We start from the raw sequence: 18,508 nt of genomic DNA, 5'->3' as shown, positions 1-18,508 counted from the left end.
TGTCTGTCTCTCAATTCTGTTTTGACAATAATGCTACTGCTTGTTTCTCACCCTTTTCTTTTTGTTTTAAGGACCGCTTGACGGGTGAAATTCTCATCCAAGGACCGTTTCAAGATGGCGTCTATCAATGGCAACCACCCATCACCAAGCTCCGCGCCTACTCCACCCTTAGTTTGTCTCCCAGCGATTTGTGGCATGCTCGACTGGGACACCCTTCCAATGCTATTCTTAAACAATTAAACTCCATTTTTAATTTCCGTATTTCAAGTTATTCGCATTGTAATTCGTGTTTGATCAATAAAAGCCACAAGTTACCCTTTTCGATTTCCACATTAAAGTCCAATGCACCGTTTGATCTCATTTTTTCCGATGTTTGGACCTCACCTATTTACTCCATCGACTCCTTCAAATACTATATAATTTTTGTCGACCATTTTTCACACTATTTTTGGCTTTATCCCATTAAAAATAAATCCGACACAACAACCACTTTCACTCGATTTAAGAACATTATTGAAAATTATTTTCAAAAACCAATTAAACAATTCTACTCCGACAATGGGGGCGAATACAAAAAATTAAACCCAACCCTCCTTGATGCCGGAATAAACCACCTCACCTCACCACCTCACACACCCGAGCACAATGGTTTTGCCGAACGACGCCATCGCCATGTAGTTGAAACGGGTCTTGCTCTCCTTACTCATGCTCAAATGCCGACCACATTTTGGCCCTTTGCTTTCTCAACCGCAACCTATCTCATTAATCGACTTCCCACATCCACTTTACATAACAAAACTCCTTACCAAATCCTTTTTGGTCGTGACCCGAATTACAAAAAATTGAAACCATTCGGTTGTCTCTGTTACCCGTGGCTCAAACCCTACACGGCTCACAAGCTAGACCCAAAATCAACCCCCTGTGTGTTTGTAGGCTACTCGAATACTCAGAGTGCTTACTTATGCTATGATCCCGTCGCCACTAAACTATACACATCTCGCCATGTTCGATTTATCGAACACATTTTCCCTTACACCTCTCTCCTCAAATCCACCCCGTCACCCATTGCCACCGCTGACCGATGGTGTGAGCTCACCATTCCCCTCCTTACCCCGGCCCTGCCTATCCAACAACAACCTCCCCCCCCAGACCAACCTCCTCCCTCTCCTGAGCCCGACAACAATCCCGAACCACCCTCTCCAAACCAACCCGACACTCCCTCCCCTCCCACCACTCCGTCCTCTGGTCCTACCACCACCACGGCCAGCCCCTCTTCACCTCCCCCCCCACCACCTCCTCCTCCACCCCCCTCCCGTGTCACCACTCGATTGTCCAACAACATCATAAAACCAAACCCGAAGTATGCTAAGTCGACCTCAACCTCCGCTGCCCACACCTCGAAACACGCCAAAACAGCCACTATCCCTACCCCTCATGCCACTCCCACAACCACCAAACAAGCCCTCATGGACCCACGATGGAGAACCGCCATGCTTGACGAGCATCAAGCTCTCCTTCGCAATGAAACATGGACCCTCGTCCCTCGTTCTAGTGCCCAAAACGTTGTCGGTTGCAAATGGGTATACCGCGTGAAGTACAACCCAGACGGTTCTATTAAACAACATAAGGCTAGACTAGTTGCCAAGGGCTTTCACCAACGCCCCGGTGTCGATTATTCGGAAATCTTTAGCCCCGTCATCAAACCAGCCACAATTCGCCTTGTATTGTCTATCGCTGTGACTCGTCGATGGCCCCTCCATCAACTCGATGTGAATAATGCGTTTTTACAAGGTAAGCTAACCGATTCTGTTTTTATGGACCAACCACCCGGGTTCACGGATACCGACAACCCCGACTATGTCTGTCACTTACAAAAGGCCATCTACGGTCTCAAACAAGCCCCACGGGCTTGGTACACCGAGCTTAACAATTATCTATTACAACTACAATTTAAACACTCGGTCTCTGACCCGTCCCTCTTTATTCTCAATGATAAGACCCATATCCTATTTTTTCTAGTCTATGTCGATGACATAGTCATCACCGGACCAAACCCGACACGCATCCGAGCCTTTATTGATGAACTCTCCCGTAAGTTCTCCCTAAAGGACCTCGGTCCACTGTCATTTTTCCTCGGTGTTGAGGTAACCCCGACCAAACACGGTCTTCACCTTAACCAAACCAAATACATTTCTGACTTACTACACAAATTTAATATGCATGAGTCAAAACCCGCCACCACACCCATGCTAGCCCATCCGCCTCTTACAAAAGAACCTCATAATCCTGTTGAAAATATAGATGACTACAGGGCAATAGTTGGAAGTCTCCAATATTTGTCTCTTACTCGACCCGATATCGCATTTCCTGTCAATAAATTTGCTCAATTCTTAACCCACCCGACCTCCACACACTGGCTCGCTCTTAAACGTGTCCTACGATATCTGAATGGTACTCTTCATCTTGGCATTCATCTGCATCATTCCACTCCTCTTCATCTTCATGCGTACTGTGACGCGGACTTCGCTGGGGACTCCGCGGATTACTTATCTACAACCGGGTTTATAGTTTATCTAGGCAAAAATCCCATATCCTGGTCTTCGAAGAAACAGCGAGCATTATCTTGCTCGACCACTGAGGCCGAATTTAGAGCCGTTGCCACTGTCTCCACGGAACTTTTATGGCTTGTCTCTCTATTACAAGAACTTGGTATTTCGCATTCTTCGCCGCCGGCAATTTATTGTGATAATTTATCAGCTACTCATTATTCGGCTAACCCAGTTTTCCATTCGCGAATGAAGCACTTGGCTATCTCTTTTCATTTTGTCAAAGAACAAGTTCGGAAAGGTCTAATTCGTATTCAACATATTAATGGTTCCGATCAGTTAGCCGACACATTGACCAAGCCGCTGCACAAGTCCAGATTTCTTGATCTTTCTTCCAAGATTGGTCTCCGTCTCCGACCGTCCATCTTGCGGGGGAGTGTTGAACAAACAACCGCAGCTCAACGGAAGCCTAGTCTTCCTCCTATAATATAGCTTCTTGTTTTAGTTAGTTTTATTTAGCACATGTTAATTATCCCTTCCCCTAACTTCTAGCTGTTAGTTCCATGATTATAGTAACCTAGCTCTAGTCATTTGTATGTATAAAAACATGTATCCTGTACATTAGTTTTGATCAATTAATCACAAACAAATATTCACAACCTCTCTTATTCTTCACAGGAAGAACACCATAGATGGAGCTCTCTTCCGGACGACATCGTCTCGAAAATTATCTCCCACCTTAACCTTTCCAAAGAGTTCGTCATAACCATTTCATCAACTTTTTTCAGCATCAAACAGATTTACACAAAAATGTTTATTGCATACAACATTTACGAGCCTCGTTACTGGACCATTTTCGATAACCTCTTCAATTTATTCACCACACCCGTAATCGACAATTTCTATCTTAATCTTCACGTTAGCTTCTATAAAGAACCACTTTCTTGGCCTATCATCGATATGTGGGCTCGTCGACTTCATTCTACTAACATCCGACACTTCACGATTAATACGTTTGATAGTTTTTCATTTAGCATACGAGTGTGGCCACGGAGCATTTTCCGAATGCATTCTTTATTATCACTTACATTGTATATCGCTTTTAAAGAGATTGCTCGTAGTGATGATCAACTTTCGATGATTCTTCCTCCGAACCTCAAGAAACTTCATCTAGTTTCGTCGAATTATGAACTTTTGGAAGAATTAATAAGTCGTTGCCCGTCACTTGAAGACCTATTCTTGACCCTTGATATTGAACAGAAAAGTAAAAGTTCGATATCAATTACAAGCGAGAAATTAAAGCGATTATATATAACTCTATATAATGTTTCCGCCGTTTATTATTGTAAGGTTATTATTGATGCTCCAATATTAGAGCATTTTAGATATTTTACTGCTGACATATTATCAATGCAGATGTTGGATTCGATTTTGAATGTCAAGTCGCTTGCACTCCATGTTGAAGATTATTGGGACCGGAAGTTTTACACTAGTCCTAAAAAGACCGTCTTCCCAAATTTGAGACATCTTACGTTATCTTTGTCTTGGAAATTATATCGAACAATGTTTGACGAACAATTGCTTTGTTGTCCCAATTTGAAGGTTCTTAAGCTACATTTTTATTATGATCACCACAGCGAGATGATTTTGAATGAAGATGTCAAATTCGCGCTAGTTGAACAAGTGAAGCGCTTAGAGGTGTATATGATTGACGGCGAATTTAGCAAACAAAAATTGAATATATTGACATGGTTGCTAAGAAGTGCCAAGGTTTTGGAGAAGCTTGTTCTTAGTTCGAAACTTGGGAATTATAATAACTTGGAAAAATCTCAATTTTTCGAAAATTTATTCGAGTGTGCTGAGAGTACATCGCGTTGCCAAATCGAACTTCTAGGAGGTTGTAAGCTAGACTGATTCTTTGTTATCTTTTTTTTTTTTTTGCCATGAAATTAATTTTCTGTATTTGCTTTTAGTCGACTTCATTTGTATTCAAAACATTATGTTTATTAATTTAATTTATATAAGGATATGAAGCGGCTAGAGATGAATAGAACCACGGTTCATTTTGACGAAAAATTATTGAAGCTAATGAAATATTTTTGTAACGAGTGCATTGAGTTTGAAGAAGCTCATCCTACGTGCTAGGGTTTCGTATCCTGACGATGATAATGATCGATCACTTGGCAGAAGCAGTTCGATTTCATCAATATTTATCGGATTGTCCAAAACGTTCATCATTCTGTGAAATCCGAATTCTTAGGAGCATATCAATCTCTCATTTGTCCACTACATTTTGACTTAGTAGTAGATATCATTTGTTTTTTTTTTGTGTTGACCAGGAGTATCCCCTACCGACAGTTAGGGCAATCTCCTTCGGGGTACTGAAGGCAATTTAATGGGTCGACCCCTCCCAAGTTTGACTTTTTCATTCGCAAGAGTCAGGAATCGAACCCCTGACCACTTGTTTAAGAGATGAGAGCCCTTACCACTCACACCAGCCAACTTTGGTAGTAGATATCATTTGTTCAATGGAATTATCCCTCCTCTAAATCATTTGTTTATCCTTATAAGTTCAAATACTCAATAAATAGAATAAAAACAGTACACAAATGAGAATTGGTTCAAAGGCCACGGAGTAGTTTTTGTTTTTCTTTGGCATGAATATAATAATTTGTTATACCTTACAGAGAATAATAAATTGTTAATCCACGATTTTAACAGTGCCGAGTCAGGCTCAGACCAACTGGTGAACAATACATCTCCACCGAAGCTTCGTAGGATGGAACTGTTATCAATTAGGATTTAGGCCCACCAACAACCGGACCTATAAGGATCGAAGAAGTGTCCCTCTTAGGCTTCGACCTCTCCGTGCTCGAGGAAGTCTCCCTAATACTCGAAAAGCGGCCTAACTTATCCCGGGCCACCCTTTGAGTTAACAGTAACTAGGATGACGGGTTCACTACGAACTAATAGTCCCCCTCCCCCATCCTCATCCTCCGATCCCTCGTCTGACTGCTCCTCCTCGTCTACAACATGTTGGAAACTGTTGAATAATGCTTCAAAGTAAGTTATTACAATAATAATGCGTTAGTATAAAGGTGAGTTATTGATATTATGAGTGATGGGGCATATTCTGCACCCGCTGACCGAGTCAACATATTGAGCAAGGTCAAAGCCAAAAGACAACAAGTCAACGTATTAGACAGCCTAACCGACACAGCCTGTCGGCCTGCCACTTGGGTCTCGGCTAGGCAACTAGCCAGCCGGGAAGCATATCCGCGTACTCACATCCAGTCCCCTCGGCATGGAGTCAACCAGGCCTGCCGGCCTGCCATGGGTCCCTCGACCGAGGGTAGAACAGTCTTTCCACCTGCTCTGCCACTTGGCCACTACGTGATAAAAGGTGAAAGTCTATAAATACTCCTCAATCCTCATTGAGAAAACGATCCAATCCACAATTCATCTCACAATTCACTAATCTGGTATAAACTCCCTCATCTCTCTACAATATATTTCGCCAAGTAACACCCAACTTAATCTCTTTAAGTTTACTGACTTGAGCGTCGGAGTGAGTACGCTCGGTACCAAGCCGAGCCCTCAGTTTGTTCATCTTTACAGGAGAGAGCGAAAGGAAGAGACAAGCAACGACATAATTCCACAAGCTTACGTATCCACAAAACACTGCTCCGAAATTACACACGGAACAATTGGCGCCGTCTGTGGGGAGACTTACTAAAAGCTAGTCACATACCTTACAAAAAACCAAAAAACCACTCAAAAAGCTAAGAGGATGTCAAAACAACAAGAAGTAATTGTGAGTGACGAAACCGCATTCTACCAGGATGAAACGTTCCCTAATTCTGAGATCGGGCAGTCCCCCACCGGCCGAGTGATTGAGTCGGTGAAGTACGGGATGCCAAGAGAGCCAGAAACACCGATGCCGACCGACCAAGTCACTGTCATGGGACATGTGGTCGATGCGGCCAAATTGAAGCTATTCCTGGACCTAATGGGCAGTACGCCGATCACCCCTATTACAACGGCGGTGACGGCAGCGGCCCCACTGGTGTCCAGGGCCCATAAAGTGACTCCGAACAACTTGACCGGAGTAATACAAGGAGCTGGGCATGCAAGGACGCCGGCGGTGCCCGTGCTGCCAGTGGCAGACCAAAGTCCTTCCCCCACGCGCGGGAGGATAGCGTCGCCGCGGCACCAACGAGACAACCCCCGAAGAAATGATGAAAGAAGCCCGACTCTCCAAAGTCGGACAACAAGAAGCCCTTCCCGCCACGGGGAGAGAAGCCGGACTAGGATTGCGAGGAGCCGATCGCCGCGTGTCATTCGGCACGTGGTCAGACAGCCCCTCAGTGCCTATGTCATGGACGTCCCGGTGCCAACTAAGCTGAAGCTGCCAGCCATATCATACAAAGGGGATAGCGACCCGACCGACCATGCCGAGGCTTTCGAGTCGTACATGTAGGTATGGGAGCAACCCGATGAGGTGTGGTACCGAGTCTTCCCAACGACCCTCCATGGCATGGCTCAAAGTTGGTACAAGGGGCTACCCAATGGCTCGGTATACTGCTATGCCGACCTGAGAGACAACTTCATAGCCCAGTACGCTTGCAACAAGCGAAGGGCCGTGGAGACGTCAGATCTCCTGACTATCCGACAGGGGGAGGACGAGTCCCTCCGGAGCTACGTCAAGAGATTCGACGCTAAGGTTCAGCAAATCCGTGAGCTGAACACCGAACTGGCGGCCTTCGCGCTGATGAAAGGCCTACCGAAAGGCGATTTCAAAAATGAGCTCATCAAGTGTGAAGACCTCAACCTAGACTCCGCCAGAAAGATGGCCGACCAAGCCATAAAGGTGGAGGACTATCACAAGACCTGGGTAGGCCACAACGAAGCTGGGCACCCAGAAAGGAGGAGCCGCCGGGACAACGTAGATGAAGGACGTCGTGACGGGAATCGGTCACGGCCCGAGAGATTCAATAAGAAACAGCACTCGGCGGGCGTCGGGGGGAGTTCGGGACCATACACCCCGAAGCGGTACAGCAGTCTCACCCCCCTAGTCAAATCACCGGCCGAGGTCTTTGCCCTGAGTAAGAATGAAGGGCAGAAATGGGCAAGGCCCCCCAAGACGAGGGGGGACGGTGACCTTAACCAGTTTTGCGACTACCACGGCCAACCTGACCATAAGACCGACAACTGTCGGCATCTGGAGAACGCCATCGAGGAGCTGATCCGAAAGGGGGCCCTCAGTAAGTATGTAGCTGGAGGCCAGGAAACGAGCTCCGACGGGGCGAATAGAAAATCAATATTCCAGAGAATGGGAGTGATCCAGGTTGTCATCGGAGGAAACGAGAACGGTGGGTCAGCTAATGGGCACAAACGACACTTAAATGAGCTTTACCAAGCCATCAACTTTGTGCCCACCACAGCGATCCCCGCTTCCACCGTCCCCGATATAACCATCGGAAAGAAGGACTACGAAGGAGTCGTTGCCCCGCCCAGCGACCCGCTGGTAGTCACCCTGGACATAGCCAACCACTTGGTCAAGAGGTGCCTAATTGATACAGGCGCCTACATGAACATCATGTTCAGGGAATGCTTTCTCAATCTCGGCCTGAAGATTGAAGACCTGAGCCCCTGCACTAACCCACTGTACAGCTTCTCTGGGGCCGGCCTGGTACCCCTGGGGTCGATCAGACTGCCGGTGATGTTCGGCCAAGACGATGCGGCTAAGAATGTTTTATCTGAGTTCGTGGTGATCGACGGTTCGTCTGCCTACAATGTTCTTATAGGCCGGGTCACTTTGAGCGAGGCCGATGCTGTGATGTCCATCCGGGCCCTGACACTGATGTATGTCTCGGACCGGGGGGAAGCACAAAAGCTCGTCTCAAAGGACGAGAGAGATGACATCGTCAACATCCAAGTATCTTCCAGAGGGTGCAACATGCAATCCCTCAAAGTGGCGAAGAAGTCAGAGAAGGGGAAGAGCCCATCCTTACAGCAGGAGGGCGAACGGATGGATACTAACGTCGGCATGGTCGAAGGAGCCGAGACCGAAGAAGTGGAAATTAACCCAGGGCGCACCGTAACTATCGGTGCCGACCTGGAGCCAAAATTCAGAGCCGATCTCCTAGACCTGCTGAGGAAGAACAAAGACGTCTTCGCATACTCAGCAGCCGAGATGCCAGGAGTGAGCCGGGAGGTGATCGTTCACAAGCTGAACGTACTCTCCACCGCTCGTCCTGTCAATTAGAAAATGAGGAACTCCTCCGCCGAGAAGGATGAGGCCATCAAGGCCGAAGTACATAAACTATTAGAGGCGGGCTTTATCATGCCTTGTACTTACCCTGAATGGCTAGCAAATGTTGTAATGGTGAGGAAGTCATCAGGGGCGTGGAGGATGTGTGTTGACTTTACAAATCTTAATAAAGCATGCCCTAAAGATTGCTATCCCTTGCCTCGAATAGATAGCTTAATTGACGCAACGGCAGGCTACACAATGCTGAGCCTGCTAGACGCCTTCTCAGGGTACCATCAGGTATTCATGGCCGAGGAAGACATGCCTAAGTGCGCATTCATCACCATACACGGCACATACATGTATAAAATGATGCCGTTCGGTTTGAAAAATGCTGGCGCAACTTACACTAGGCTGGTGGACAAAGTGTTTCAAGATCAAAAAGGGCGAAACATCGAGGCTTACGTCGACGATGCTATTGTAAAAAGCAAGTCTGACAGCGAGCACTTGGCCGACTTGAGCGAAACATTTTGTTCACTAAGGAAATATAGAATGAAGCTCAACCCAAAGAAATGCAACTTCGGGGTCCGGGCCGGCAAATTCTTCGGCGTACTTGTCAGTGCCAGGGGAATTGATGCCAATCCAGAGAAAGTCGAAGCAATACTGGACCTGCCGGAGCCGAGAAACCGAAAAGAGGTTATGACGCTAACCGGGAGGATGACGGCTCTTGCCCGCTTCATCTCTCGGTCGGCCGATAAGAGCACACCGTTCTTTACAGTTCTGAAAGGGAATAAAAACTTCAGCAGGGGCGAGCAACAGAGCACAGTTTTCAGGCAACTGAAAGCTCACCTTCTGACACTGCCGACCCTGTCCAGGCCGATGCTGAGGGAGACGCTATATCTATATTTATCTATTACCTCGGCCACGGTCAGTGCCGTAATCGTCAGAGAAGAAAACAAGCAGCAATACCCAATTTACTTTATCAGCCATACACTGCTGGCCGCCGAAAGAAACTACCCACTGATAGAAAAAGCTGCCTTTGCCGTCGTCGTTGCCGCAAGGAAGCTAAAAACTTACTTCGACGCACATCCCGTGACGGTCTTAACCGACCAGCCATTGGAGAAAGCCTTAGAAAAATTCGAAAAATAAGGCAGACTTATCAAATGGGCGGTGGAGCTATCCGGCTTCGGCATTCAGTACAAACCAAGGCCTTCGATAAAGGGGCAAGCGCTTGCAGACTTCCTGGCCGAGTGCACATATCAAGAAGAATCACATCCCGGTGTGTGGGAAGTGTATACCGACGGGTCCTCCACGGCGAACAGCTCAGGAGCCGGCATCCTTATCATCAGCCCAAACGGGGACGAGTTTGAGTACGCCTTGAAGTTTACCTTCTCGGCCTCAAATAACGAATCCGAATACGAGGCGGTGATAACCGGAGTCGAGTTAGCTAGAGCTGCCGGGGCGGAGCATGTCGTGTTGAAGACAGATTCACTTTTAGTGGCTAATCAAATCAGAGGAGAGTATGAGACTCGAGACGATGGGATGGTGAGGTACCTGGAAAGGGTAAAAGCTGACACCTCAAAACTGAAATCTTTCCAAATACTGTGCATTCCCAGGTCTGAGAACAACCGAGCCGACGCTCTCTCCAAACTTGCCAGTTCAAGCATCAAGAATATCAGCCGAACCGTGCTGGTGTATATCAGGAATTCTAAAAGCATCACTGAGACCGTCGGCATGGTGGGCGATATCGAAGCCGAGACGACGTGGATGACACCGATAATGAAATAGAAACTGACAAATGAGTTGCCGGAGGCCCGCAGTCTGTCTCAGAAGATAAGAAGGATCGCCGCAAGGTACTCAGTGTTTGAAGGAGAATTATACAGAAGGTCCGTAATAAGGCCACTTTTGAAATGTGTCGGCCCAGCCGACGCGGAGCTAATACTGACAGAGATTCACGAAGGCATCTGTGGACATCACATGGGGGCGAGAACGTTAGCCCACAAAGCTCTCCGAGCCGGCTACTTCTGGCCTACCATGCTTAAGGATTCCAGAACGAAGACCAAGAAGTGCAAGAACTGTCAAATGCATGCTCCGGTGATACATGCTCCTTCCCGAGACCTGCAACCGGTGCTTAGTCCCCTTCCTTTTGCACAGTGAGGGATGGATTTACTAGGGCCATTTCCGACGGCCCCCGGAGGAAGAAAGTATCTAATTGTCGCCGTTGACTACTTCACCAAATGGGTTGAGGCTGTCGCGGTACCTGCCAAGACCACGGCGGCCGTAAGGAAGGTGATTTGGGAGAACGTTATAACTCGTTTTGGGCTACCCCAAGTCATGGTATTTGACCACGGCCGAGAGTTTTGGAGCGACATGGTGATGAATTGGTTGGAGGAACTCGGTATCAAATTCGCATACTCCTCTGTCTGCCACCCCAGAGCAACGGCCAGGCGGAGGCAGCCAATAAAACAATCCTGAACGGGTTAAAGAAGAAGGTTGAAGATTTAAAAGGAAGATGGGCCGATGAACTACCCGGCGTCTTGTGGTCCCTTCGAACCACAGAAAAAGAGGCGACAGGGTACAGTCCATTTCACCTAGTCTATGGGTCTGAGGCCGTCCTGCCAATTGAAGCATCGGTGCCGACATTCAGAACGCGAACCTTTGACCCAGTCGAAAATGAGGAAGGCCTGAAAGCCTCCCTAGACCTGGTCGAAGAAAGTCGAGACACGACACGGCTCAACTTGGCAGTATATCAAAACCGAATGAAAAGAGCATACAACCGTAGGGTCCACAAAAGGGACCTAAGAGTAGGAGATCTAGTCCTTAGAAAGTCGGCCGCAACCAACAAAGGAAACATCCATGGAAAGATGACGGCCAACTGGGAGGGACCCTACAAAGTGGTTGAAGAAATGAGGCCGGGTACATACCGGCTGACAGACATGGAGGGTGTTCCCCTAATGAGTCATTGGAACACAGATAACCTAAGGAAATACTTCGTATAGCGGCGGAGGTGTCCAAGACCGTTGTGGGCACCCCAACGCATGATTATACCTTATGAAGAATGATCCAAGTTTTTCATCAAAGTACTTGTCCCCTCCATAGTCATGCCAAAGAAGACGCCACGGCCAAAGCCGGGCAGTCACTACAAACGCAGTTGGTACTCACGAAAGCGACCAACATGCTTAGGAACGTATAAGTACAGTTGAGACGCAAATCCAGCCGCCTCGGCCAACCGAAGGCCCGGCAGAGGAAGCGATCAATATGTCTACAGATACGAACGCTGTCGCGCCGTAACCTCGATTGCCTCGGCCAAAGCCGGGAGTGACGGGGACACAACGACCGATACGCTAATAGGAACGTATAAGTACAGTTGAGACGCAAATCTAGCCGCCTCGGCCAACCGAAGGCCCGACAGAGGAAGCGATCAATATGTCTACAGATACGAACGCTGTCGAGCCGTAGCCTCGATTGCCTCGGCCAAAGTCGTGCGCGACGGGGAAACAACGACCGATACGCTAACATGTTCACAACGGCGGTTGGGAAACGCAAATCTGACTGCCTCGGGTGGTGGAGGAAGCGACCGACATGCCAACATGTTGATAAACGTTTAAGTACAGTTGAGACGCGCCTTCTAACTGCCTCGGCTAAGCCGGAAGTAAAAACGAAATAAGCGCTCAATATGTTGAAACGTAAGAAGACAAATGGATGGAGGCAAAATAAACAAACTTTATTAAAGAAAAAAAAATGTTTACAGGATGAGGCAAAGCAAAGACGACGGCCGTCCCCATAGGGATAGCCTAAACACAACCTACCAAAAGTTTAAACAAAAACAAAAAGTACAACAAAAGGTTACAGACATAAGATTTGAAGCGCCAAAAGGATGGCAGGGAGGAAAGGCTCAATAGTTGGCCCCCGAACAGCTGAAGCTATCTGAAGGGCCGGGTGAATCTGGTGACGACCGCCCGTCTCCCTATGCCTGTTTCTGCTCGCCACCGGCAGCAGTAGCAGCATCACCATCAGTGGGCGGCCCAGAAGCCGACTTGGCAGCTTCACCTGCCTTTGCCCTTTCAGCTTCCTCCTTGGCCGCCTTCACCTTCTCGGCATGGGCCGCCTTGGCCGCACCCTCCTCAGCAGCCTTCGCCTCCTCCGCAGCTTTGGCCTCCGCAGCATCCGCCTTCTTATCAAGAAGACGGTCAAAATTTTGCCACGGAAAGGAGCCTTCAGGAAACAGCTCTTTAATTACATCCCTGGTAGCATCTTCGGCCCGGTCTCGGTACTGGGCACACATGTCAGGGATGATGACAGTTTGGAGCGTCTCAATATCCTTCTCCCTCTGAGCAAGGATAGCCTTTGTGTTCCTGTGCTCCTTCGCCTCGGTCTTTTGCAGGGACTTCCATTTTTCCCTCTGCTCAACCATGGAATCATAACCGCCCTGAAGCTTCTCTTTCTCCTCCCGCAGCTTGGCGGCGTCAGCCAACAGAGACTCAGCCTTAGCTCTCTCAGCCAAGACCGCCTTCTCAGCATCCTCCCTAAGCTTTCGCTCATCGAGGAGGTCCAGCTTCGCCTTCCCGGCGACCTTCTTAGTAGCGACAAGCTCGAGCCTAAGCCGTTCGAGCTCAGGGGCAGATTGAGCCATGGCCTTTTCTTGCTCAATGAGCTGATTGCCGGCGGCTTCAGCCCACTTCATCAGCCTTTTGGCCAACTTTACGCCGTCCTCCCTGAGCTGGACACAGGAAGCCTTCTGGGATGAGACGTCGGCGGAGACATTTTGGTCGCCCATCTGCACAGGCTGCTTCTCCAATTGCCGCTCGGTGAGAACAACAGCTGCCGACGGCTGATCTACAAAAAACTCAGACAAAGCATCCATGTCAACATTCATTGACATGTCAGAAAGCCTGTCATCAGGAATGCCTAAAGAACCAGCTAAATCCGAGCCATGGGTTAGATCCGTACCAGTCTGGACCTTCTTGAATGGAGGGTCGGCTGAGTCCTTCTTTTCCCCTGCCTCGGTGACAGTGGTAGCAGACATTGTTTCTTTTCTTTTCTTTGAAGGAGGAGGACCCTTCACAACGGTGACCTCCTCTTCAACATCGACGACGACCACCTGCTCCTTTTGGATTGCGGGGATTGAAGATTGAGCCGGAGTTGACGCCGTCGCCGCCGAAGACTTTACTTTTGGTCTCCGGCGCGGCACGTTACCTGCAATCTGCGCTTGAGCCGCCGTCACATCCAGTGCCTTCAACTGTTGCTCCATAAGTTTGTTAGGGTCGGTCTGCGATCACGCGGCTCAGCCTTAGGATGCAGCTCAACAACTTTCCCGTCCTCGTCAAGTCCCAGCCTCTTGAGGATATCCACAGACAGATCCGGGCCAAATCGGTCTGTAAAAGAAACAAAGCAAGAGTTAAACAAAAGAAGACAAACCAAGGTTCAAAAACAGAAACATAAAAAGCAAAGATGGGCCTCATACCGACCCCACTCACCCTGGCTGAGGGCCGGTATGAGGCCGACGTGGCAGAGCAGCTCATCCTGAAGAACGATCTGCGTCGGGGGCATCCATCCCTTCGGCGTACCATCCTTCTGAGCCTCAAACAGCCTCATTGCCCGCGTTTCATCCTCATTAAGATAGACCCTGCTGGCGTCCATCTTAAGCTTACTCCGGGAGACATATTTGTCATGCTCCCCCTTACTCGCGCACCGCAAATTGACGCGGCTTTGGAAGGACCGGGGCAGCGGATAATCCTCCGGAACCTCGACGTATACCCACCGCCCCTTCCAGTCCTTGCAAGACGACAACTTGGAAACGGTAACGTAACCCGGCTCCGTCTGCACGCTGTACCACCCCGTGCCACCTAGGGTGGACGACCGAAGATGATGAAGCCGGCGGAACAGGTTAACCGTTGGGGCCTCCCCCTTAAAAAGACAAAGCCACACGAAGGCGATAATCGTCCCGATGGCCAACGGATGCGGTTGAGCCACGGTGACGTTCATAACTTTAATGATGGCAAAGCAACGTATGCATTCGAGGAAACCGGAGCCCATACTCCGGTGTGTCCGATGTACACGCCGTCTGACCCTCGGGAGGGCAACAGACCGCCCGACCTTCCTTAGGGATAACAATTTTATACCCCCGCCGAAGGAGTAATGGTCTTCAAAAAGATCAGGACCGGAACAACTAGCGAACTTATTCGTCCAGGCACGATCAGGATTGATCGAACAGGCGTCGCCGTGATCCAAGAGATGCGGCCTCTCCTCATCAGAATGAGTCCTTTCATCATCATCATCATCATTAATACCCTCCAAAAATTGCTCATCAATTTCAGGAGAAGGCGACTTAGGACCCCCAAACCCTATCGGGGTGACAACCAGTGGCTCCTCTTCATAAGGATGCGACGGTTCGCCCCCCGGCACAGAGGTACTGGGTCCGGCATCAGCAGAAGACATGCTGACAACAAATAATTAACAAGTAAAAAGTTGGAAAAAGTTGTTTGATTACCTTGGAAAAAGTGCTACGCCGAGTAACGCTTTGAAGATTAGAAAGAGAAAGAAACTCTTTGGAAAAACTAGAGAGAAGAAATTTTTTGAGAAAATGAAAGTTGTGCAGAAAATTACGGGACACACTGCTTTATTTATAGAGCAAAGCCCATGAGGCGGACCAATCAGGGCAAAGCCCATGAAACGTCCACCAATCGATGCCAAGCCACGTGTCAAGCATGCAGCCACGGAATGTCAATCGACACACAGTAACCACTCTTCTTTGACACGCTTCATAGTATCTACTTGCCAACGGCGAGCTGATCAACCAAGCTTGGCAGCACCGGCCGGGGGCAATCAAAAGCACGCGGCACTCTCAAACCTTGGTCTCGGCCAGCGCCGTTTCCCTTTTCCACATTGGATGTCCATTACACAACCATGTGGAGGGGGGATATGGTACGGCCTCAACAGAACCAAGGGAACAGAACCAAGCCGAAGAAGAAGAGGCCGATGGAGAAGTTCAACTTGCGCAGAATATACGCTCAACACTCATCGAAGGTCCATAACACGGCATAGACTACGCTGGGGGCAAATTGATGGGGCATATTCTGCACCCGCTGACCGAGTCAACATATTGAGCAAGGTCAAAGCCAAAAGACAACAAGTCAACGTATTAGACAGCCTAACCGACACAGCCTGTCGGCCTGCCACTTGGGTCTCGGCTAGGCAACTAGCCAGCCGGGAAGCATATCCGCGTACTCACATCCATTCCCCTCGGCATGGAGTCAGCCAGGCATGCCGGCCTGCCATGGGTCACTCGGCCGAGGGTAGAACAGTCTTTCCACCTGCTCTGCCACTTGGCCACTTGGCCACTACGTGACAAAAGGTGAAAGTCTATAAATACTCCTCAATCCTCATTGAGAAAATGATCCAATCCACAATTCATCTCACAATTCACTAATCTGGTACAAACTCCCTCATCTCTCTACAATATACTTCGCCAAGTAACACCCAACTTAATCTCTTTAAGTTTACTGACTTGAGCGTCGGAGTGAGTACGCTCGGTACCAAGCCGAGCCCTCAGTTTGTTCATCTTTACAGGAGAGAGCGAAAGGAAGAGACAAGCAACGACATCATTCCACAAGCTTACGTATCCACAAAACACTGCTCCGAAATTACACACGGAACAATGAGTTAGTGTGTTAAGTTTGAGAATAAGTTATTAGTTTATGATATAAACGTAGAAGTATTTATTTTTTATATTTAGTTTCTACGTTAAAATGTTATATTATAAGGCTATATAAAGGCCTCCAATCTATTTAATTTATGCATCAAATATAAAACAAATATCTCTTTATATTATTTACTCTCTCCTTTACCAACAAGTTTGGTATCAAGAGCACTATAGGCAAGAGAGAAATTTTAAGAGCAACGCAGCTCCTCTCTGTCTAAATCAGGTAAGATCAAATAAAAAATTAGTGAGTGAAATATACAGAGTTTTCCCATAAAATAATTTTTAGAGTGTCATGGCCACTAATGGAGTCTCTAGTTCTCAACCATTAATTCCCAGTTTTGATGGGGATAAATATGAGTTTTGGTCAATTAAAATGAGAACTTTGTTTAAATCTCAAGAGCTATGGGATTTAGTTGAAGATGGTTTTGACGACTCGGATGTCGAGCAACAAAGATTGAAAGAAAATAGGAAAAAAGATGCAAAAGCGCTCCTATTTATTCAATCATCTGTTCATGAAAATATTTTCTCCAGAATTGCATGAGCAGCAACTTCGAAGGAGGCATGGCAAATTTTAAAAACTGAATTCAAAGGCTCGGATAAGGTAATCGCTGTTAAGCTTCAAACGCTACGCCGCGATTTTGAAACTTTAAATATGCAAAATAATGAGTCCGTGCAGGATTACCTATCTAGACCTAGTACAATTGTGAATAAAATGAAGTCTTATGGGGAAGATATTTCAAACAAAACAGTGGTTCCAAAAATTTTGAGAAGTCTTACTTCTAGATTTGATTCTATTGTCGCTGCAATTGAAGAAGCGCATGATATGTCAACTTATTCTTTTGATGAATTAATGAGTTCTTTGCAAGCTCATGAAGAACGATTAAATCGTTCAAAAGAAAAGAATGAAGAAAAGGCATTTCAGGTGAAGGGAGAGTCTTCAAAACAAAATGACAATAGTAATTTTGGTGGACGTGGAAATGGTAGAGGTGGTTTCCGCGGTCGAGGTCGTGGCGGTGGCAGAGGCCGTGGCCAATATTTTGGGCAGCGACAACATGGACAAAAGTCGTCCATTCAATGTCATCATTGTAAAAAATTCGGTCACAAAGAAGAAAATTGTTGGATAAAGGCACAAAATCAAGCAAATTTTGCGGAAAAAGAAGAGGTGGAAACTCTTTTTATGGCACACTTTCATGACAATGCAGTCTCGGGTGATGTCTGGTTTGTTGATAGTGGTTGTTCAAACCATATGTGTGGTTCACAGTCTTTGTTCTTGGATTTAGACACCTCAGAAAAATCAGAAGTACGCCTTGGTGATGATAAGGTAGTACAAGTCGAAGGTAAAGGTACAATTACTCTTTCCACTAGCTCTGGCAAGAAGAAATTAATTCATAATGTGTTGTTTGTGCCAAGTTTAGCTCATAATTTATTGAGTGTGGGACAGTTGATGTCTAGTGGGTATAAAGTCTTATTTGATGATGATAGCTGCACAATCTTAGATAAGAAATCCAGGCAAACTGTAGTTACTATTAGTATGACCCAAAATAAGATGTTTCAGTTAGACATAAATTGTTTTGAAAAGAAGGTTTTTATGGCTAAGAAGTTATGTGAGTCTGATTTATGGCACTTACGATATGGTCACTTGCATGAAAATGGATTAAAACTCCTAAAAAGGAAAGACATGGTCTTAGGGTTGCCAGAGGTTGTTGACCTAGAATTTTGTGAAGGGTGTGTCCTTGGGAAGCATAGCAGAAGTTCATTTCCTGTTGGGCAATCCTAGAGAGCATCTAAATGCCTTGAACTAGTGCACGCAGATTTGTGTGGACCAATGAAAACTCCATCTATGAATGGAAGTTATTATTTCTTGCTGTTTACTGATGACTACAGCCGATTGAGTTGGGTATATTTCTTAACCTTAAAATCTGATTCTTTTGAAGTATTCAAAAAGTTCAAAGTGCTTGTAGAAAAATAGTCAGGAAAGGTTATAAAGATACTCCGTACAGACATGGG

The 18,508-nt window shown here is 47.1% G+C and overlaps 1 protein-coding gene across 1 annotated transcript; it reads left to right on the top strand.

Moving 5' to 3' along the window:
* Nucleotides 1-3,356: 3,356 nt before the first annotated feature.
* On the top strand, nucleotides 3,357-4,460 carry LOC141613163 (F-box/FBD/LRR-repeat protein At5g22660-like). The gene has a single exon (XM_074431903.1). The coding sequence runs from the start codon at nucleotides 3,357-3,359 to the stop codon at nucleotides 4,458-4,460; it is 1,104 nt and encodes a 367-aa protein (XP_074288004.1).
* The last annotated feature ends 14,048 nt before the right edge of the window (nucleotides 4,461-18,508 follow it).

This window comes from Silene latifolia, chromosome 11 (assembly GCF_048544455.1).
Source record: "Silene latifolia isolate original U9 population chromosome 11, ASM4854445v1, whole genome shotgun sequence".
Taxonomy (NCBI): Eukaryota; Viridiplantae; Streptophyta; class Magnoliopsida; order Caryophyllales; family Caryophyllaceae; genus Silene; species Silene latifolia.
Note: the sequence above shows the minus strand (reverse complement) of the source record. Positions and strands in the feature narration are given on the sequence as shown.